Genomic DNA, 22,599 nt, shown 5'->3' on the forward strand with positions numbered 1-22,599 from the left:
TGTGTGCTACTCTGCTGGTGATTGATTTTCCTTTATAGTGTATTTAGTGCAGCCATTAGCATATTGAAAATCTGATATTTGAGTTAGATTTTGTTAATTTGACTACTTGACTCTTGCATAGTTGACCAAGAGCCATTTAAAATTGCCAATGCAGAAAATTATAATTTGTGTGAATTCATAGGATGTTTCTAGACATTTCTTTGCAGTCCAAGATACTACTAACCAGAAGTTAGAATGAGGGTTTTAAAGCATTTACTTAATAAACTATTCAAAAGGAACATTGTCTTAAGTAATAGATTTTCTCTCAACTCCTTAATGAGCAGATTTCTTTTTAAATCATAGGAGGTTTAAACTCAGGGTCTTGTGAATGGGTAGTGCCCCACCATTAGACTTTCCCTCAATTCTATGAGCATATTTTTAAATATATACTAATTAATATATTTTAAGATGGCTTGAAATTCCAAGAAGTAGTAAGCTTGAATTTTAAATGATTTCATTCCTAATGTTTTATGAATTTTTACATTGTTATATTTACATTATGTTAATATTTCAAATATATAGTACATCAAATAAGTAGAATTCTCTAGATTAAAATTTAGAAATTTATTTATTACAAATGTCTTCATGTTCCAAGAGTGAACACATAGGATGTATTGTGTAGAGTATAACCTGAGAAAAAAATAAACATGGGTAACAAGTTTATCCAACTAGATATTTTGCAAACAATGAACTTTTAATTTAGCATCTTTACCTTTATGTATGAATTTTCCTAGACATTGTGGCCTAGAAATAAAATACTATTATAGAATATTTTTAGTAATTAATCGTGAGGGGTTTTTTTGTTCAGAATAAGTGATTAATATACGTTTCTGGTAATTAGGAAATTGCCATTATCAAGGTTGTTTAGTTGGTATATATTGCATACTTTGGGTCATCATATATTGACAGTATGGACCTTCATATTTACATTAGTAAGTATATACAGTTACAATAAGTTTACTAGCATATGGAATATTCTAGAATATAGATTACTAGTTTTCCCAGATAGTGTAGTGCTTCTTCCTTTAAATTTTTTATTGGAGTGTATTCCAGTCACTGTTTTGAGATAACTGCTTCTGGGCTGGAGCAATCCCAGTAAGGGATAATATGTATTTGGAAAGGACAAGTCAGGCATGACTGCAGAAGACATTTTGTCTCCATGATATTTTTGTTACCAACATTGCTTTGTTCCATTTAGTCAGAAGTACATTTTCTCTTTAATCTTTCCTTATCCCATGATTACAGCTGGAGAGAGTTTTGATGGTCTTATCAAACCTTTGTTGTCATATCTACCTTATTAGTTTAATAACTTCAAAACCTCAGCTGTAAAATTTATTGAGGCCCCTTGGGGCTGGAAAGATGGCTCAGTGGTTAAGAGCACTTGCTGCTCTTATAGAAGACCCAGGTTCAGATTTTTAGTACTAGCATGGTGACTCACAACCATCTATGAACAGTTCTAGGGATCTGACACCCTCTTCTGGCCACCTCCAGCACTGAATACACAACACATGGAGAAAAAATACTCCTACACATGAAATTAAAATAAATATTGGCCCTTTGACCCATTGACTCTGTTGGGCTCTTTCTGATATCACCAGTGAACAGAGGTCAGTGAGTTTGTTATCGTAATTAAATGAGCTCTTGACCTTGGACTTTTCTTCCTGACATAGGGTTTTTAATTAGAATGCTCTGTAATAACATCAGCTGGAAAGGTCTCCTTTTAACCCTTCGGTTTCAGCAACCATGTTGCTTCTGCAATGCTTCCTTGACCTAAGATCTTTGAAAAGCAATGGAGTTTCTGTCCCTTCTTTGTCTCAAGATGTTTGCAAGGATTGGAAATTTGAGCCTCAGTCTACTGTCATGACCTCTCCCTGTGGTATTAGTTATATGTTTAGGCCTTCCTACTTTCCCATTCTTATCTGATAGTGGTTATCTGTTAAGAGAGTAAGGTACACAGCTTCCCATTAGTGATGCACAACCTATTGTATTTGTTCTGTCAGCTAATTTAGCTAATGAGGATTTACTCTCATTTTGACTGTGTCAACTGACTCACATTATGGAATGCACAATAGATGAACACAAAACAATTATTTTGGTAAAGTTGAGCATTTAGTGCACATCTTAGCATCTATACTTATCGGCATGCTCTTGCAGTACAGGGCCTCATGCATGCTAACAAGAGCCACGGCCATGACAAATGATCTGTCCCTTCTTTATTTTACTTTTATGGAGTTTTGCTAAATTGGCACATCTAAATTTGAACTTGTAGTCCACCTACCCCAGCTTCTTGAGTAACTAAGATCACAAGAGTATGCCACCCCACCTAGCTATGGCCTTTGCTTATAACAATCAAGCTATAGTTTATGATACTGTTCTGGTAAACATATGAATGTGCTTCCACTTGGAGTTGATTTAACAAGTTTCTTAAACATATTGTTAAATCAATCACTTGATACAGGAAAGTTCTATATTTATATTTGCTTTGCGCTTTTTTGTTTTTTTCCAAAGATCTATTTATTGTGTATACAGGGTCCTGCCTGCATGTATCCCTTCAGGCCAGAAGAACGCAACAGATCTCATTACAGATGGCTATGAGCCACCATGTGGTTGCTGGGAATTGAACTCAGGACCTCTGGAAGAGCAGACAGTGCTCTTAACCTCTGAGCCATCTCTCCAGCTTTTAAACAGTGGAAAGATTACTATTTGGATATTGGTGGCCTTAGTTATTTGAAGTCACTAGTGTAGACCATGGTGGGCACTATGCTTGGATTGATTAGATCACATTTTTGTTTTGCTTTGAAGCACAGTGATACCATAAAGTTTCTTCTGTGTGGTCTAGGTAAGATGATGTGTCTCCCATTTGTCTGTTACCTTTTGTGCTGTTGAACTAATGCTGACTGTTTCCCTGCAGCATGGATCTGTGGCATCATTTCTATCACCGTCATTAGCCTGCTTTCCTTGCTGGGCGTAATTTTGGTTCCCATCATCAACCAAGGATGCTTCAAATTCCTTCTCACGTTCCTTGTTGCATTAGCTGTAGGGACAATGAGTGGAGATGCCCTTCTTCATCTACTGCCCCATGTAAGAAATCCTTTTAATCCACTAAAAGTTACATATAAAGATACTAGTGTTGAGAGTGTTCCTCAGTAACACACCAAAGCAGTGCTGGTTTTATTTGTGTAATTGTATGTTCTTACAGGTTGAAGCTTGTTTTTCACATTTTCACAATTTTTAATTATAGATTTTTAAATAACTCGATCCTTTTGGTTTTAAATGGTGCCAGGAGTGATAGATTGTAGTATATTAAGAAATGCATGCGGTGTGTCATATTGATTGTGCATATAGCCAGGAGGGTACAATGGTGAATGCTTTGAATCAGTTGATTTGTTTTACTAATTATTTGTGGTTTAAGTGATGCCATTAATTTCTATTTACAATGGACTCTTTATTTTTTGTTATTTCTTCCAGCTTGCTTCATTCATTAGTATTTTTCTAACCATTCAAGGCATTTGATTTTATCATGAAATATAATAATTTCCAGGTAATAAGCCAGGGAAATTAACTGGAAGACAACTTTATGTGATACAGTATCAGCAAAGCACTTTGAGATTTAAAAGCTATTCATGTGTCACATGTGGGCTCTGAACCCTTGAGGAAGGAGAACAGCAAGTGGGACTGGAGAGGTTGGCTTCTCTCTCAGTGGTTCCTAAGTTAGGGTTAAGTGGGAGGAGTAAGCTCTGCTGTTTTTTAGTATAGGACAGGTTGACTATAGGGTACAGAGACTGTGTGTGTGAAAGACTCCAGATGATTTTTTTTCCATCATAAAGCAATGATAAATGTTTGTATGACTTGACCATTGTACAATACATTCATGTATCAAAGTAGTCAAGGAAACCAATTAATGTGTACAGTTAATATGCCAGTAAAAAGTACAAATTAAAAACTAAAAGATACTCTTTCTATGTGTGTAAGATGTTATGGTCAAAATCTGAAGTAATTTCAGTTCTTTTCTTCACTGTCTAATAGTCTCAGGGTGGACATGACCACAGTCACCAGCATGCACATGGACATGGTCATTCTCATGGACATGAATCTAAGAAGTTCTTGGAAGAATATGATGCTGTGTTGAAAGGACTTGTTGCCCTAGGAGGCATTTACTTACTGTTCATCATCGAGCACTGCATCCGAATGTTTAAGCACTACAAGCAACAAAGAGTAAGTGTTTTATTGGATATAGTTCTAAATGAAAAGCATCTCTTTCTGAACACACAGTTTTTATTAATATGGTATTGGTGCGTATTTTTTCTCTACCTTTTTTTCCTGCCTGTGGCCTTTGTCATTACATTTATTATAATCAAGACACAGCAGTGTCTGAGACAGCGCATGTTTCATCTTACATAATGATTTAAATAGAACGTGGAAAGCTACTAACCAATTTTATTAGAAGAATGTGTTTGGAAACTGGTCTCATCAATCTTCCCTTTCAGTCATAAGTGACTTTCATTGTATTGTCTTACAGTGAAGCTTTTTTTGTACATCATCATCTTTATCAGAAAAACTTCCTTCTGGTATTTCTACTAGTGAAGAAGGAGTTGGGATAATAGGACTCATTTGGGAGACAGCATAAGGAAATGATGGAAGCAGTAATTCCTTTAAATCCTTGGGAGAAGGGGGCTCCAAAACCTAGATTGCCCTGCAGCTGTTTGTGTGTGATGTCACTACCTGAAAATGTCTGTCAGAAAGTTGGTTTAAAGCTACTACCATTCACAGTGGTTTAAGCCTGTTCACACTGGTTTACATTAGCCTAAACAGTATATCACAATACATGTCAGTAATGTTTGTGGTCATGACACATAGGTAGCCCCAATATATTATATTTAAGTAAAACTTTCCACAGACAGACAAGAGTTACACATTTCTTCTCTCTTGTTAATAGCAAATGTGTCTTTTTCTTTCCATTACTCTGGGCATTCATAATTCATTCATGCACACACACATTTTTGCATATTTTCTAAGACAAAAATAGACTTGGAACAGATTTCTGAACTAGGATTAAGAAGTGACTAGTTCATACAGACAGACATTAGCTCTGTCTTTGATCTTCATGATCTCCACTTACCATCTAAACAAGAAGTCCATTTTATTCTTATCTTTATTTTAATATCAAATTTCAGGTCATGTACTTAGTTTTTATTGCTTATCTTCAGAGGAGAACTGATTAAGATGAGGATCCCAGAAAAATTGCATCTGTGGAATTTGGTATGGTTATAGAAACAGAAGTCGGAAAGGTTGAACTTAAGAGAAAAATGAAATGAATCTAATTATGTGTTAATGGATAGATCTAATTATGTATTATGTTTGAAAGGTTCAATAATTATTTCTAATAGATGTGTGGACAGTAAAGTGGTGGTGAGAATTGGCAGAGTAGGGCTGGTTGGAGGAAAACAGGAATTGCTTATGGAACCTGTGTAGGATAATTTAGAAAACCAGTGATGGCACTTGAGCCAGGGTCACAGCATAAAGAATGACAAGTGGGAAGTGATGATAGGAAGTGTTTAGTACTAGATAAGAGAAGACTTGATAAGCGATTAGATGAAATAACAGTGTCTAATGCAGGAAAGGAATTTAGTGAAAATCTGAATTCCTTCATAATTAAAACAAACAAAACTGAACAGTTTGATTAAAAAAGGGGAGCGTACCTCAGCATTTTAGCAGGTGTTTGTGACAAAACCAACCAGCATGATGCTGAGCTGGGAATGTGTTTCCTTCCTGATTGTAAACAATAGTGTGATGTTAACAATCTTAGTTATGGTGGTCAGAAAAGAGAAGGTAATGACAGAAGGCACACATGAAGGCTGGAGGACTTCACACTATTCCTCCTCCTCCCCCCTAGAAGATAGGAGTCTATTCACAAGCAAGCCTAAAAATTCTACCAAAAGACAAGCAGAACTGATAAATGCTACAGTCCCAAGCTGCAGATTCAGTGCAGTACTCATTAAAACAGCAAGGTGATTAATGGCAGCCTAATTTTAGAACATGTCTAAAATATATATGCGAGCAAAGATCAGTGGTAAATGCAAAAGCCTCCCACATAGCACAGGAAACAACCTACAGGAAATACAGAAAATGGTAATCTAATGGGACTAATGTTTAGAATAGGGAGCTCAAAAGCACTTGGACAGTTCAGGAAATACTGAAAATGGTAATCTAATGGGACTAATGTTTAGAATAGGGAGCTCAAAAGCACTTGGACTGTTAAACAAACAGTCCAGTTGAGAAACAACCAGATAGGCACGTGTATAATCAACATTACCAGTCAACAACCTGGAATCCCAGCGAAAGCCAGGAGTGTACCTTAGAAGAACACCCCTGCCTTCCTTCTGAGGTGCCTCACCAGCAGTGTAAAAACAAATTTAAAACCCCAATAAGAAATCTATCCAATAGTAACCAATTCCAATAAATAAATAAAAAGAGAGGGAAAGGGGAACTTAAAGATAACAAATGCTGATGAAGATGTGGAGAAAGGGAATCTGCATACCATAGGAAAAAATGAAAATACTGTAGCCATTATGAAAGTTGTCTGGAAGTTCCTCAGAAAATTAAAATAAAGCCATCATAGGATCCACAGTCCCACTACTAGATATATATCCAAAGGAAGCAAAGTGAGTATGTCAAGGAAACATCTGCAGGCCAGTGTTAATGTAGCATGATAGCCAGGAAATAAAAATAGCCTGTGCATTCCATGTCAGTGGAAAATGAAATTGTAGCATATAGGCACAGAAAGATGGGCACTGTATGATCTTTAAGGAAGAATCTAAAGTTGTCTCCTAGTACCTGAGAGTACAATGTGGTTACCAGAGGCGGAGGATAGCAGAGGTCAGGGAGGGCAAGTGCTACTCAATAACTACTAAGTTACAGTCAGACAGGAGTGACAAGCTCTGGTGAACTGTTACACAGTGGGTTGATGATAATCAATGTTAGTAAAAAGCTGCAAGTTTAAAATACTACGTTAGTAAAAAGCTGCAAGTTTAAAATACTACAAGAGATCTTGCACATTCTTTGTACAAAGAGGTGGCCAGTCTTTGAGGTTCTTATTTTTTTAATTTATCACTTAATAATTAAATGTTAGATGGGCAAATGATAGGAATAGAATTCGCTTATGAAAAAACTTCATAAACCTTGGAGGAAGTGTGTAGTTCATTGTGAACTGTATGCTCAGTGTGTGTGTGAGTCCCTGACTCAAACTCCAGCTACTCTAAGAAAAAAGTAACTATAATGAGTTACCATCTCACATAGTCAAGATGGCTATGATAGTGGCCTTCTAGTGACAATGTGGAGCAGTGCGACATGGAAAGGGACTCTCACAGTGTTGGTGGCAACATAAACTGCTACTTACTACAGAGAAGGGATGAAGGCTTTTTCACAAACTGAAAAATAGATGTGCCATATAAAGAAGCCGTCCCACTTGTGAGTATGCCTGAGGGAAATGAAGTCAGCCTATAAACGGTACTTGCCCATTCACATTTATTGCTGTACTACTCACAGTACTTAAAATCAGGGATCAGCCCTTCTGAGTGGAGAAGCAGCTGGTGTAGGTGCAGAAAGAGTACGGAAAAACCTTACTCCTTACAGAAAAGAGTATTTGCAACCACAGAAGAGTAAAATCTTACTGTCCAGATGCATGGGACTAGAAGATATGGTGAATAGAATAAGCCAAACCCAGAAAGACAACTACTTCTCCCTCTCCTGTATTGACCCCAACAGCTGTCATCTGCATGTAGATAGTGGTTTCCAGAGGGTGGGGAGATAGGAGTAAAATAACCTAATCCACAACTCAAAAGAGTAAGTTCCAATGTTTCACAGAGCCTAATGACAACTGTAGTTCAGAATAAAGTAGTCTATAATTCATGAAGATCCTGAAAAGAGGATCACAGAGAGTTTCAGTCATCAGTAAATGTTGAAGAGAGGGAAATACTAATTACCCTGCTTTGATCAGTACATACTGGGTACATGTTTCAAAATGCCAAAATAAACTCCATAAACAGGCATAATTAACAATGGTTTTATATGCTTGTTTTGCTTTTTTAAGATGGGGTTTCTATATATAGCCCTGGTTGTTCTGGAACTAACTCTGTAGACTAGGGTATCCTCTATCTCAGATCCACCTGCCTCCCAAGTGCTGGGATTAAATGTATGTGCCACTACTGCCAGCAGTTTAAAGGGATGCTTATACATAAGTAAAATAGAACAAAGTGCTGGGAAGATACTGCAGTCAGTAAAGTACTTGGCATTCGAGCAGAACCTAAGTTCAGGCTTCACAACCCACACAAAAGCTGAGCAGGGTGGTGAGCACCTGTAATCTCAGCATGGGGAAAGTGGAAACTGGCTCACTGGCCAATCAAGTTAGGCAAGTTCTAGGCCAATGAGAGACCCAATGTCCCAATGTCAGAAAGAAAGAAAAATATTAGGTGAATGGTTACTAAGGAACAACAGTTGAGATAGATTTTTTTTCTGGCTGCTACAGATAGGCACCCACATGAACACACCCACACATGCAAAAAAGCACAAAACTACAGTAAATACTATATTACAGCACATACTGCACTGTGTTGGTCAAGGACAGCCAAAATTCCAGGTCCTGGGATAGATCCATGTCTTTAGAACTGCAGCAGAGTGCTCACACAGGGAAAGAGGAAACTGTACTTGGAGACTGCTTCAGGCACAACTAGCCATGCAAGCATACACACAACACTTAGAGAGATTAAACACCTGCCTCGTAGTTTACATCCTAGAAACCATCCTGAAGGTGCCCATGGCAGTAAGCACTCCCAGAGAGGCCACAACTCTGGAGTATATGCTTTTAAAATTAACATTAGAGGAAAGCAGATATTTTAGTGCAAAGACAAAGTTAGTGACAGAAGTACATAGTAAAAAGTCACATTGCTAAATCAAAAGAGAAATTCAAGTCTAATCCTATGAGGTGCAGCAATTAGTACATTAAGTAGTTGAGGATTAAATTATATTCAGTGTCTGCTTACAAAGTCACAAGAAAGAATGCTTGTTTTTATCTCCAAGTTGTTAAGAATCAGTAATTGTCATATGTTACCTTACTAAATCCTCACAAGATTGCTCCCATTTTGAAAGTCAGTTGTATGCTCTGTGTTAATAAACTTACCCACGCACATCTCAGAAGCAGCCTGCAGACTGAGAGATCTAGCTTAGGTTTGACTCTTCCATCATGCCACACCCAGGGAAGTGGAAGATTCCATTGTAGTGAGAAAATAGACATGAAAATTAGGACCTTTCTGCTACTTTATAGTACTACAGAGGTACTATGCAGTATTTCACACAGTATTTGAATTGTATAATTTAATAACTTGCACTCTGTTGTAAAAGTAGATAAGTTGAACCAGTGAGATGGGTCAGTGGGTAAAGGAGCTTGCAGCCAAGCCTGATGATTTAATTCTATACCCAAAACCCATATAGTGGAAGGAGGTAGTCCCCAATTTATCCTCTGACCTGCACACATATGTTACTGCAGGCATATAAATGTACAAGCTGTGCATTAAATAAAATGTAGTGATCAATCAAAAATAACTGAACAATGTTAACCTAATTGCTCCCAAATGAGTGTTAATAAGGGTATATTATTACTAGTTATTGCTGTAGATTTTATACTAATATCTGATTCCCCCCCCACAGGGAAAACAGAAATGGTTTATGAAACAGAGCACAGAAGAATCAACTATTGGAAGAAAACTTTCAGATCATAAGTTAAACAGCACACCGGATGCCGACTGGCTCCAACTCAAGCCCCTTGCTGGTAGCCAACAATTGCAATGAGAAACTTAAAATAGAAAAATTGAATAATTGTTTCTATACAGTGTGTTTGAAACTTCTTTTCTTTGTGGTTTTCCTAATGTGTTCTTCCTTATGTGTGAGTGTGTCTTGTAATTTTATTCATTTGTTTACTTTAGTTAGTTCCTGTGCTATTTATGCTATGAAACCAAATATATTAGGATCAAGGAAAACGTCCTATTCCTGGTTTAAAAACAGATAAGTGAAACAAAAAAGGGTCAGGCATAGTGGCACTCACTCATAATCCCAGCATCAGAGAGGCTGGGGCAAGAAGATTTCAATTTAAGACAAGTCTAGGCTACTTAGTAAAGCTACTCTATTTCAGTATCTCAAAAAGAATAGAATGCTTTGTCACAACCCCCAAAATGAGACAGTCTTCTCTGATAGTATTAGAGTGCCTTCCCCCTGCCTTAGCCTTCCCAGTGCTGGGATTGCAGGTGTGGGATTGAGGGCTACACTTTCCCTTATATGTGGTTGGTTATAGAAGGAAAATGAAAAGTTGCCTCTGTAGTTAAAGGAGGACGGCTTGCCCTTGTGTCAGAAATCCACAAGTTCTGTTTTCTAATGGAATGATGCAGCTTTTTCAGAGAAAAGGGCTTTTCTTACCTAGTTTTTCAAATTTCATTTGATTTTCCCTTTCCCCTCAGTTTGTCAGTAACTACCAGCATGGATGGCAGCCTTCCCTAGCTGTGGAATTCTCCCAGAGCTTTGTCATTTCAAAAAAACAAAACAAAACCAAAAAAAAAAAAAAAAAAAAAAAAAAAAAAAAAATAGTGCTGGAAAAATAATAAATTTTACAAAAATGACCTATCAAGTGTCATTAGCACATTCCAACAAAGATCTCTAAGAGGCATTGTCGTTGGTGGAGCATGTGTACAGAACTTTGCCGTGTGCAAGTTATTTAAATTTTTATTTTATTTTTATATTTATTTTATTTATTTATTATTATTTATTATTTATTTTATTATTAAACTTGACTTGTGCAAGTTATTTAAATTTTAGCTGGTAGACTTTAGAAACATTATTCTAATGGAATGACTTCCAAAATATTTTAGGGAAATAGTCACTTTTAAGACTAAAGTGTACTCACTTAAGCGGCTTGCGCTGCTGTCCTGCCCAGGGTTAAATTAGCACCTGTGAATGCATCTGGGAGATCAACATATCCTTTATTTCAATGTAGGAACTGATGATTCAGTTGTTTCTGAAGACCGACTCAACGAGACTGAACTGACGGATTTAGAAGGCCAACAAGAATCCCCTCCTAAAACTTACCTGAGTGTAGAGGAGGAGAAAATCATGGACCATTCTCAGAGTGATGGACTGCACACCATTCATGAGCATGAGATCCATGCCCCTTCACATAACCACCATGACGAGGAAAAAGCTGTGCTGAGGAAGCATAACCACCAGTGGCACCACAAACACTCGCATCACTCGCATGGCCCCTGCCACTCTGGCTCAGATCTGAAAGAAACAGGAATAGCCAATATAGCCTGGATGGTGATCATGGGGGATGGCATCCACAACTTCAGTGACGGACTAGCCATTGGTGAGTGCTGGGAAGCTTGCACTATAATGTATTCTTTAAACAAGTGTTCCTTTTTCTACTAATTTTATGAACTACAGTCCATAAGGTTAAACTTGACCTGGAATGTTTAAATGTCTCGCTATATATTGTTACCATTTGTTTTTCTCCAAATGATATGGTATTTAGAAGTAAAAGATGAAATTTTAGTAGCCTTTGTTTTTCTGCAGCTAAACAGTGTCTGTGGTATATTTCTTGAATAACTTGCTTTCTCATTATACAGTCACCTTACTGAAACTGCCTCCTTAACATTGAATTTCATGCATATAGACAAATAGAGATGAGTACAATTTTAGTCTTGGATTTAATAAAGTTTTCACAGCTTTGGAAAAGTGAAGAAAAGTCTCATATTAAAAACCCACCATAGAAAATTCACACATACTAGAATGTATAGGAACTATGTATAATGTTGCTATAATATAAACTAATGCCTAATTTAGAATATTAGCTTTGACCAGGGCATAGTTCTCTTTGGGGTATAGATTTAATCAATCAGAAATAGGCTTTGGTTTCTTTCAGAAAGCAGAAACCATATTTCTTTTATAACCATAGTAGCTGTTGATACTATAGAATATAGACTTCTGCTAGTGGAATGAGTGTGTGTTCAGAAGCCATGATGTGTAAGTTGGGTGGGCAACATACAGTATGAAATTAATTTAGATAGAAGGAACATGTCACTAACCAAAGTGGAAGAACCAGGAAACCCGAACCTTACTTACTGTCTGCTGTGTTCATATTCCTCTCCAGGGGCAGCTTTTAGTGCTGGGTTGACTGGAGGAATCAGTACTTCGATAGCCGTCTTCTGTCATGAACTGCCACATGAATTAGGTATGATCCTCAAAATTCTTACCTGCTTTCATCAAATCTAGGCCTTCTTCAGTTGTAAAATGCATGTTAAGACAGAAACCTACTGGCAAGTCTAGAGTGCCATTGATGGCCAGGTGCATCCCAGTACAAGACTGAGATCACCTGCTTATCACAGAAATGTCAGTGCCCTTGTGTTTTCTGTTTCTGTTGCAGGTTGATGATCATGAATTAAGGGTGTCATTTCTCAAATGCCTGATTATGGTGTTAACCCCTTTTTTATTTTATTTCATTTATCATATACTTTATGTTTTCCTTTTGTTTGTTTTTGGGTTTTTCAAGACAGGGTTTCTCTTTAGAGCCTGTCCTGTAACTAGCAACTCACAGAGATCTGCCTGCCTCTGCCTCCTGAGTGCTGGGTTAAAAGTGTGTGCCACCAGCACCACCCAGCACATTATATTTAACAAGCAGGGTGAAGTTTGCCACAACATAATTGAAACTTGAACTATAGAGACCTAAGACAGTGATTTCTTCACAGATGACAAAGAGATCACATTGATGTCCAAACAGTAAACAGAATGTTATTAAAGAGATGTGGGTGTATGGGTGGTTATTAGAGAAAGTGGGAAGTGGTTCTGATGGTCACTAACAAGCACTGGAATAATCAACTTCCTGTCATTTCTTTCTCAGCTATAAAGTTAGATGTTTAGACGATTTCATGTGTGTTATAATTCTTGCACGATTTTAATAAAGTAGGCCTTTTTTCTTTTCTATTTTCTAATGTTTTACTGTTCATGATGTGTATTATAATCCCAGTACCTAAACTGTTTTGTGCAGGTTCTTATTTTCCTATCACTTCAAAAATCTCTGTCTTGTAGATAATCATTGTCTTATACTAAAAAAAGTTTGGGTTTTTGTTTGTTTGTTTGTTTTTGAGACAGGATCTCACCATATAGCCCTGGCAGGCCTAGAACTTGCTATGTAGAGAAGGCTGATCTCAAACTTGTGTCCATCCTGTCTCACTTCCTAAGTGTTGTACCACTAAGCCTGGCCCAAAACTCCCTTACTGATTCTGAGCATTGTGTTTTGGCATACAGAAAATCACATTTTGGAATTTTCTTTGGGATGCCAACCAGTTCCCAAATAAAAACATGGAGACTCATTATTAATCCTGAATGTTCAGTCTTAGCTTAGGCTTATCCCTATTAACTTAGCTCTTTTCACTTAACCTGTTCCTATTCATCTACATTTTACCTAAGGGCTTTTTCCCTTCCTTTCATTCTATATGTTTTACTTTCCTGCTTCCTCTGTGTCTGGCTGGCCCCTGGTGCCTCCTTTTCATTCAAGCATAAATTATTCCTTCTACTTATTTTCTCTGCCTGGAAGTACCACCCATACCTCCTCCCTTGCTATTAGCCATTCAGTTCTTTATTAGACCAGTTAGTACCTTAGGCAGGCAAGGTAAAACAGCAACACATCCTTGTATAAGTAAACAAAAGCCACAGATCTCTACATCGTTAAATATTCTGAGAAACAAAGCAACAATTTTTTACATAGTTAAGTGCAACACATCTTTGCATAGCTAAACAAATATTCCACAACATTTTGATAATGGGTCATAATTTTAGGATTCAACTCAGCTAAGGTGTAGTGCTGTGATGTTTTCCATTCCCCTCAAGTACATCAGAAATTAAATTTAATTCCAAATAAATTCTCTGTAATGTGCGTAATTATCTAAGGAAAGTTGGCCATTCACCATATGAATGTACATAGAATTTTATTTATTCATTTTTTTTATGTATAGGTGTTTTGCCTGAATGTATTTCTGTGCACCATATGTATGTCTGGTGCCTAAGGAGGTCAAAAAAGGTGTATTAGATCTTCTGACCCTGGAGTTCCAGATGGTTGTGGGTTTTGGGGATCAAACCCAGGTATTCTGGAGGAGTACCCAGTATTCTTAACCACAGACCTATCTCTAGCCCATAGAATTTTTAGGTAAGATCATCTAAGTAAACCCTTTTTTAAAAATCTCAGTAATTATTTTTAGTAACCACAATACTGGATCACATTCATCAACGGCTTTGGCAGACATACCTTATCTGTTCTGCTAATGAATACCTTTGTCAGCAGGAGGAAAAGAACAGACTTATCTCATGAAGATAGCATACTCTGTCTAATCTCACTTGCAAGGAATCCTTTGACTTAGTTATAATACTTACACAGGCTCTCACTGCAAAGGAAGCTATGGAAATATGCAAAACCCCATAGTCTTTACAGCCTGAAAGATGAGAACAAAGAGATTTTTCAGGATTTTTGAGATAGGGTTTCCTTGTGTAGCCTTGGCTATACTGGAACTCTCTCTCTGTAGAGTAGACTGGCCTCTAACTCACAGAGATTCACTTGTTTCTGCCTTCCAAATTCTGAGATCAAAGGTAGGAGCCACCACTGCCCAGCAAGAACAAAGAGTTTTAAGGATCTGTTAGATGGTCCCACTTGAACCAAAGACATGAAATGTTGAGCCTAAATCTAACAATATGCATGGAATCTGTACTGAAAACTACTCAGTATTAAGTGTTCTTTTTTTTCTGTTCTCTTGATCCCCAGCAGTCAGAACAACAGCAGGTTCATTAACAGGGATTAGTGATCTTCTTAAAACTTTTATGGGAAAAGCAAACAATTTGACGTCTAGAAATTTTTGAAAAATGATTAACAAATTGATTTGAAAACTTGGTTTAACCACATACCCAAAACAGTGTCATTAAGAAAAAGGCAGGTGTGTAAATCACAGAAACATAGTTTAATACTTCCATATAGAGAGTTCATTTTCAGTAAAGCTGCAACTAAAATTCCAGATAGGGCTCAGCAAATGATGCTTCTTGTAGAATGATTACTTGCTAAAAATAGAAGCTGTTAGAAGTCTGTGATCCACACCGCACACCGTGAACAAAAATTAACTCAAAATAAGGCATTAATACACACAAAGTCTTTGTGTCTACTTAGGTGCATTAGTAAATATATAACCCATTAAGAAAATAAAGCAGACAACTCCACACGAACTTAAAATGTAACACACACAGTTTAAAGAGTGAAAAAGACAAGCCCTAGACTGAAAATTTAGATGACATATTTATAAAAGGCCTTTAGGACCACAATAGTAAAAGACTTAATCCATTTAGTGACAGGAATCTCTTCTGACCCCCCCCCCAAAAAAAAATTAGACAGAAGATTGAACAAACATTTACTAAAGAGGGTAAAAGATAATGTGAAAGTTTAGTCAAAGGAAGTGAACAGCTGTAGTCTTATATTTGGTAGGAATGGAATTTCTTATAAAATTAGGAATATAATGAACAATATGGCCTTACTCAAGAGAAATGGAAAGTTGATCTAAAAGCCTTTTTACTGTATACAGTGATTTCATAATTGTCTAAATGATAAGTAACCCAGATGTCTTTCAGCTGTTGAATAAAGCATTATTTGTCTGTGGAATGAATATTGCTGAGCAACAAAAGTAATTTCCTAATGAATCTATGTGCACATCATGCCAAGTGATGAAAATCCAGATCCAAACAATTCATGTAGTTTGACTCCATTCATACAATGTTCTGGAACAGACAGAAACATAGCAACATAAAACAAGTTGTTTGCTGTGCTCGTGGTGCAGGGCCCAGGGGATTTAGAAACTAATAGGACAGTTCTAGAGTTTTTTAGTAGTTGTGATTACATGGTGTGTGCATTGGTAAAGATCTGTAGATTAAACAAAGAAAGTTTTGTGAGTCATGCTTTCATGAAACAAAGCTAGAGGTCATAAAGAAACAGTTTTCATATAAATTAAGTACAGACTAAGATGAGATAAAGACCCCCCCCCCAAGAAACTGAGACAGAACTCAAGTTGCATGCTTTAAGAAAATGACAATTGTACACACCACCATATGGATATGATCATCTCGAGAGACAGCAGCAACTGTGTCTTATTTTTGTAGGAATTGATTAAAAAGTTTTCTCCTGAAGGATCCGAAGTTCAGGGCCAGCTTGGGCTGCTTGAGATCCTGTCTCAACACCCACCCACCCCCTTTGGCTCTTAACTAGCTAATTCATCCTCTTAGTTAATCGAGAGTGAAGTGAATCATGCTGCTCTGTGATAGCAGGAAAGACAGTGTTAGATGCAATTGTCTTTCTGTCTGTGTTCATTAAGTATTAAATCATGCTGCTTCCTGAGCCACATCTGTGAGACTGTAAAGGAATCGATGTGCTTCATAACCGACCTAAAGGACATATCGGCGGCCTCATTCTCTAATACCTTGCCCCCTACTAAGATACCCCTTTATTTTAGCACAGTTGGTTCAGAGTGAATTACAGCAAATACAGAGGAGAAAGTGGTGGAGAAAGAAGTGAGGTAGCTCCATCCATACAGGGTTACAGAAGACTGGACCAAATTAAACCAGACCCCAAGGAAGAAGAGAGCACGCCAGTGTAGTGCTGTGAAGAGGAAACAGTTGTACCAATTAATTCTATGTCAGCTTGACACAAGCTATGGTCATCTGAGAAGAGGGAAATCCAAATGAGAAAATGCCTCCATGAGATCCAGCTATCGGTGCTTTCGCTCACCACCCCCATTTCTCCTTCCCTCCCTCTCATCTCTATCTCTCCTTTCTTTTTTCTTCAGATGGGTTTGTTTTGGTCTTTGTTTTGTGTGTGTGTGTGTGTGTGTGTGTGTGTGTGTGTGTGTGTGTGTGTAACCAGCATCGTAAAGCAGCTGACCTCCAATTCAGATCCACCAGCCTCTGCCCCCCAGGTGCTGAGATTACAATCATGCACTATCACATCTGGCTTTTTACCTGGCTTTGTACTTACAGTTGCTTGGCTCTTCATATGCACATAGAGGTATGTAACTATACCACACACAGGGTTGTAGAAGAATTCTATCACCTCTACAACTTTTGCACTGCAATGTTGTTAATGCATTCTTAATTTTTTATTAATAGCTTTTTTTTTCCACTCACAGTTGTGCTTTCAAATCCTGTGGTTTTAAACTCTCCCATCTGAATTGCAGGTGATTTTGCAGTTCTTCTGAAAGCAGGCATGACTGTAAAGCAAGCAATTGTGTACAACCTGCTGTCTGCCATGATGGCTTACATTGGAATGCTCATTGGCACAGCCGTTGGTCAGTATGCCAACAACATCACACTCTGGATCTTCGCAATCACGGCAGGCATGTTCCTCTATGTGGCCTTGGTGGACATGGTAAGATGCTTCTAATATCTTTTCTGTTGTGCTAAACTTGCAAATAGAATGCAGCATCCAGAAATAGAAGACATCTTTGGAAGTGGTTGGAAATTTGACTGTTTAAACACTATGGCCAATTTTAAAGACTGACAAATAATTAATAAAAGGCATTTACTTTAGACTTTTTTGAAGATGTTGAAAATGTCTGACCAACAAATGTCACAACTCAAATAATAGCAGTATTTAGAGATGTGATTACAGAATAATAATACTTCTCAGGAGACCTGTGTTGGGTTGGGTCATCTTGTCGCTGTTAGGCCAAGAAGCAGGAAGAATTGCTATGCACGTGTCAGTCTTTATGTCTGCCTTCACAGTTAATCACAGCAGCTGCCCCATTTTCGCCTTACTCCAGTGTTCAAAATACATTAAACAATTTTTCTACAGGGCTCTCAGTGTCTGTAGGTTTCCTTTTTGCTTTTTAACAAGATACTACTTTCACCTGACAGCGTTTATCACACAGTCTCAAAACTTTGAGTTTCATCTAAGAATTACGCTCCTACGTTCTTACACTGACCCACCAGGTTCTCACTGTCCTCCAGTATTTGTGTTCACTTCCCTTCCTTAGCTTTCCTAACCTTGTGTCAGGTCATTTCCTCTTTCTGTGCCATAGAGCAACTCTGCGAGGGTAGGAGCCTGCTTCCTGCAGTCCCTCAGAGCCTTGTTTCTCACCCCTCAGGCAGCACATCTGCACTCGGAGTCTGCCCCTCAGGCAGGGCCCACTCATCCCCTCTGTGCTGTCACTCCTTGTCCTTGGCACTTGTGGCTTCGTCTATGGAGAGCACAATGATTATTTGACTTTATTTCTCAAGTTACGCGGCCTTGTCCACAAGGAGTCAGCTCTGCGGGGGCAGGCATTATTGTCATCATTATTAGTTGTCACCTGCCACTGCAAATGCTATGAATGAAGATGGTCTGGTCCTTGTACTGAGAAGCTAGAGATTGGAAGAAAAAATTTACAGTAAGAATGTGTGGGTTTTCGTAAATAACATTTTGTTTGTTCTTTGATAATGATATACAGCATATTTTGAGCCTTTCCCCCACTCCTTCATGCTCCCAGCTTGGGTCAGAGTCATGCACTATACTTGGAACTACAGAGAAGTTGACTGAAAAAAGAATTAGGAAGTTTTGTTTTTTTAATAGTAGGAAATCTGGGCTTATTTTAAAGGGTATGAAGAGTTTCCTGGGAGCAAGGGGAACCAATATATGCAGTCCTCAGGCCAGTGGTAACACGATTGTTCTGACCATTAGTTCTCTGGGGATTGTCCTGAGGAACCAATAGAAGGTGACAGTCATCTATACAGTAAGCAAGCAAACAAGAACAGCCCTATTTTCTAGACATGAACAGGTCTATCGTCGACACCAAAGGCAACAAACTCCCTGCAAAATTTTCTAGCACATTATTAACACAAATATGAGACTTTTTCTAATTAGCAGAAAAAATTACTTAAAAATAATATCCAGGGTCAATGAGAACTTAGCAGATAAAGGCACTTGCCACCAAGCCAGGTGACCTGAGCTCCCTGGGTGAAACTCTCAGGAACACTCTGTGTCCTTGGGGTAGATGGAGAGCACACTACTTACTGCAGGTTGTCCTCTGGCCTATACAGTGCACTGTAACACACACACACACACACACACACACACACAGTAAATGAAATACAGTTTAAACATTTTAAAAGGATAATGTAAATATGACACTTGGGAATTTTAAAAAAACCCCGAGATAGGTGCAGTAGTTTTATTTTTAGAAAGGCTGCCTTGACTGAAGGGAAGATTACTTATCTAAAGCTATCTGAAGCCAGTCAGGTAGGTATTGGCAACATGTGGGAGCTCTACTTGAGGTTCCTAAAGGAGCCACCTTGGGAATGCCTACTTAGGGGACAGGCAGTGCTATCTTCTGACAACTGTAGAGTGAGTTTGTGTGTGTGAGAGAGAGAGAGAGAAAGAGAGAGCGAGCTGACTGGTCATCTCACACAGGGGTCCTTATGAATGGTAGCAAGCAGCAGGCTGTATCCCAAAGCCCTGCCCCAGCCCCACCTTTGTGAACATGCATAAGTGCTGTGTCCAGGTTGATGCTGTTCAGCTGTACTGTGCTTATGGCAGTTGTGTTAGCATTCAGAATAAAATGAGTGGCACAGATCCAGTTATCATACAGGAATCCAGAGTGCATCTCTGAGACATTTTGTGCTATTTAAGCTTCAATATTAGGTGAAGTCAGAAGGAAAAGTTTTTGTAACAACAAAAATTTAGAGGAAGGAAGAGAAACAATGTAGTAATAGTCTCACTAGAACTAGTTATAGAAGTTTCCAATTTGCATTTTAAATGCCTTGCTGAGATCTGTCTCTTCTTTCAGCTCCCAGAGATGCTGCATGGAGACGGAGATGATGAAGAGCATGGCTTTTGTCCAGTTGGGCAGTTCATTCTTCAGAATTTAGGACTGTTGTTCGGATTTGCCATCATGCTGGTGATCGCCCTCTATGAAGACAAAATTGTGTTTGACATCCAGTTCTGACCATTCCCAGTTTGACTGCGAGAATGTTCGTGCAGCTTGCCTCTGTTCCTTGTCCTGTATGCACATTGCTCAGGGAATTCAGTGGCCTGCACTACTACTCACAGGTTCCGTAGAGTTGAGCCTAACCACAAAAGACTGGTGCTCAGTGCTGTTTTCTCTGCATGAATGGGTCTTTTAACAACAAAGTTTGTGATAAAGACAGGAGAAAATGGGACTCCATGAACCAATGTTGATAGACGTTTAAGACTTTTAAAAAAAGAGAGAATCATATAAAACACTAGTCTTCTTATTAGTAGAAACTTCTGTGGCTATGCAGAAATAGAAATTAAACCAAAAAAATCATTTAAACTTTAAAACTATTTTAAATGGACTTTGAGCAGACATTCTTGTGTGTATGCTAAGAATGAATTTTAGTGCCCTTTAATTCAGCTACATATATACATATGAGATTAGTAGGAATCAACTTGACACAACTTTGAAACTGTATAAAGTCGACTTTAGGAACTAGAGGGAAGCCCAGGCTGCATTAGATATGGATTTAGCATTGGGAAAAGCCCTTATTCTTGAATCTAGAGTTACTATTTTTGTATATATTTGCATAGTGTCCAAACTTGCAGCCTAAACTACTGAAATTTGTGATTGTATGTTTGTGTGAACTTCAGTTTAATGAAAGATTCTTAATGGTTCTTTGCATTACTCTACTTGGTATTGGGGTTATTTTCTTTTTTAACTTTTTATTTGTGGGGGTGAGTCAGAGCATGTAGTCAGATACCTTTTTCTTAAAATTACCATTCTAAAAACTATCAAAGATGTGGCATTCCATTTCCCTAGTACCAACTGGGTTAATTGAAAAGTTTCAGTTCCGAGTGTTCACATTACTTTCCCAGTTTGGCACCGGAACTCAGAGCACATGCTGTGGCTGGCAGTAAAAGCCAAGAGTGCCATGCCCATTGTCTGTATATAGAATGTCGGCTAAACAGTTACTGCACTGGAACCATGGTTACTGTGGTACCAAGTACATAACTAAGCCAAATCATTTATCATTTTGTGCCAAGATACAATGTTGGTGCCTGATACAGAACAGTCTATGTTTGGGTGCCTGCTCTTACACCACTGGTCAAGTGATATGTGAGAAGTGTAAGTCATGTTTAGCCTGAATTGTGACTCAGTAACTTTGTAGACTAGTCATGTGCACATAGCTCTGTTTATACCTCATGCCACTCGCTCTTCACTTATGCAAGTAAACTGTGTGGACTGTGTGCAGCTAGCTTTATTTTAACTGCTTGGCAGCCAGAATAGCCCTTGGGAAAAAAAATACTGTAAGAGCCAAACCCTGACCATTCCATTTTTAATGTCTCCATCTAGTCCTTTCCCTGGTTCTTTTCCTCTTACTCTGAATTTTTTAAGACGAAACAAAAATTTGAGAGCAGTACGTGCATCTGGTGTGAGCAGATAATCGCCAGTATTTCTTCGTTATGTTTTAAGCAAGGAACTTTAGGTGTTATTACTCCTATCATTTGTGCTTGAACCAGAACAGTTGTCTAGGCAGAGGCTTTCACCTCATTGCTTGGCCCTTTGAGCAACCTTGCTGAAAGGTGCTTGCATACTGAATTCTCCCAAGTCCAAGTAACTTGGATATTTTGCTTTCAAAACCAAGATGCTTTTATAGTTCATTTTTGAGTTTTACAGCCAAGAAGGATTGTGCATTCCAGAATCAGATCTGTTTTATTTAAAACATCAGCTGGAATATACTCCCATTCTAGAAGGCCTCATTTAAAGCTGATCGGTTATGCTTACAGTATATAAAGTTTGTCTTTATTTGGTAGATCTTCTTAACTGTTTAGTGAGCTTTAACAGTTGCTGCTAGTATTTTGATAGGGTTCCACCAGTATTTAGTCTTTACACCATTTTAATGTATAGTTTCAGGTCTCACTAGACAATCCTAATTCCACTACATTTCTGTTTGGCTCCAACATTCCACTTAGCTTGACCAGTCTAGTTTTAACATATGCTTGTTGGAGGTCACCAATGTTACTGTACAATGCTGTCACCAGGTGACATCCATGTGGACTTTGGTGTTGTATCACATTGCATTCACCAATCAGCTGTGATGATGCTTGGAAATACTATAGTAACTAGATGCAGTGTGAACCTTTTTCATTAACAGTGAGTCAGTGGCTTAAGTGTGATTATGCTCCTGCAAGGTGACACTTGCTAAAATATCTAAACATTTTTTGTTGTTGTAACTGAATCATTTTTTTTTAAATTTATAAAGCTGGAAGTGATCAAATGCTGTTTTTTCATTGTCAACAGTGGTGTGTCATTTTATATATATGTTCCTAATGCTTACGGAACTCTCCCAAAATAAAGTTATTCAGAAAGAGAAAGTGCACTGATGTTTCTGTCTCAGAACACTAAGTGTGAATTTCCATGATACCCTATCTAAAGAGGTCCGAATAAAGTCATCATTAAGAATGTTAGTTCAGTTTATTTAAGTCAAAAAAAAAAAAAAAAAAAA

The 22,599-nt window shown here is 38.0% G+C and overlaps 1 protein-coding gene across 7 annotated transcripts in view; it reads left to right on the top strand.

The window, feature by feature from the left end:
- Nucleotides 1-22,468, top strand: part of Slc39a10 (solute carrier family 39 member 10) — an 85,537-nt gene extending 63,069 nt beyond the window's left edge. For all 7 annotated transcript variants that reach the window (XM_051190192.1, XM_051190197.1, XM_051190198.1 and 4 more), the window contains 7 exons: nucleotides 2,951-3,120; nucleotides 4,066-4,254; nucleotides 9,742-9,862; nucleotides 11,078-11,446; nucleotides 12,230-12,310; nucleotides 17,337-17,527; nucleotides 19,923-22,468. In XM_051190192.1, the coding sequence (XP_051046149.1) occupies nucleotides 2,951-3,120; nucleotides 4,066-4,254; nucleotides 9,742-9,862; nucleotides 11,078-11,446; nucleotides 12,230-12,310; nucleotides 17,337-17,527; nucleotides 19,923-20,081 (1,280 nt within the window). In that variant the 3' untranslated portion in view covers nucleotides 20,082-22,468. The remainder of the gene's footprint in view (nucleotides 1-2,950; nucleotides 3,121-4,065; nucleotides 4,255-9,741; nucleotides 9,863-11,077; nucleotides 11,447-12,229; nucleotides 12,311-17,336; nucleotides 17,528-19,922) is intronic.
- Nucleotides 22,469-22,599: the final 131 nt, after the last annotated feature.

Source organism: Phodopus roborovskii, unplaced genomic scaffold (genome assembly GCF_943737965.1).
Source record: "Phodopus roborovskii unplaced genomic scaffold, PHOROB, whole genome shotgun sequence".
Classification (NCBI taxonomy): domain Eukaryota; kingdom Metazoa; phylum Chordata; class Mammalia; order Rodentia; family Cricetidae; genus Phodopus; species Phodopus roborovskii.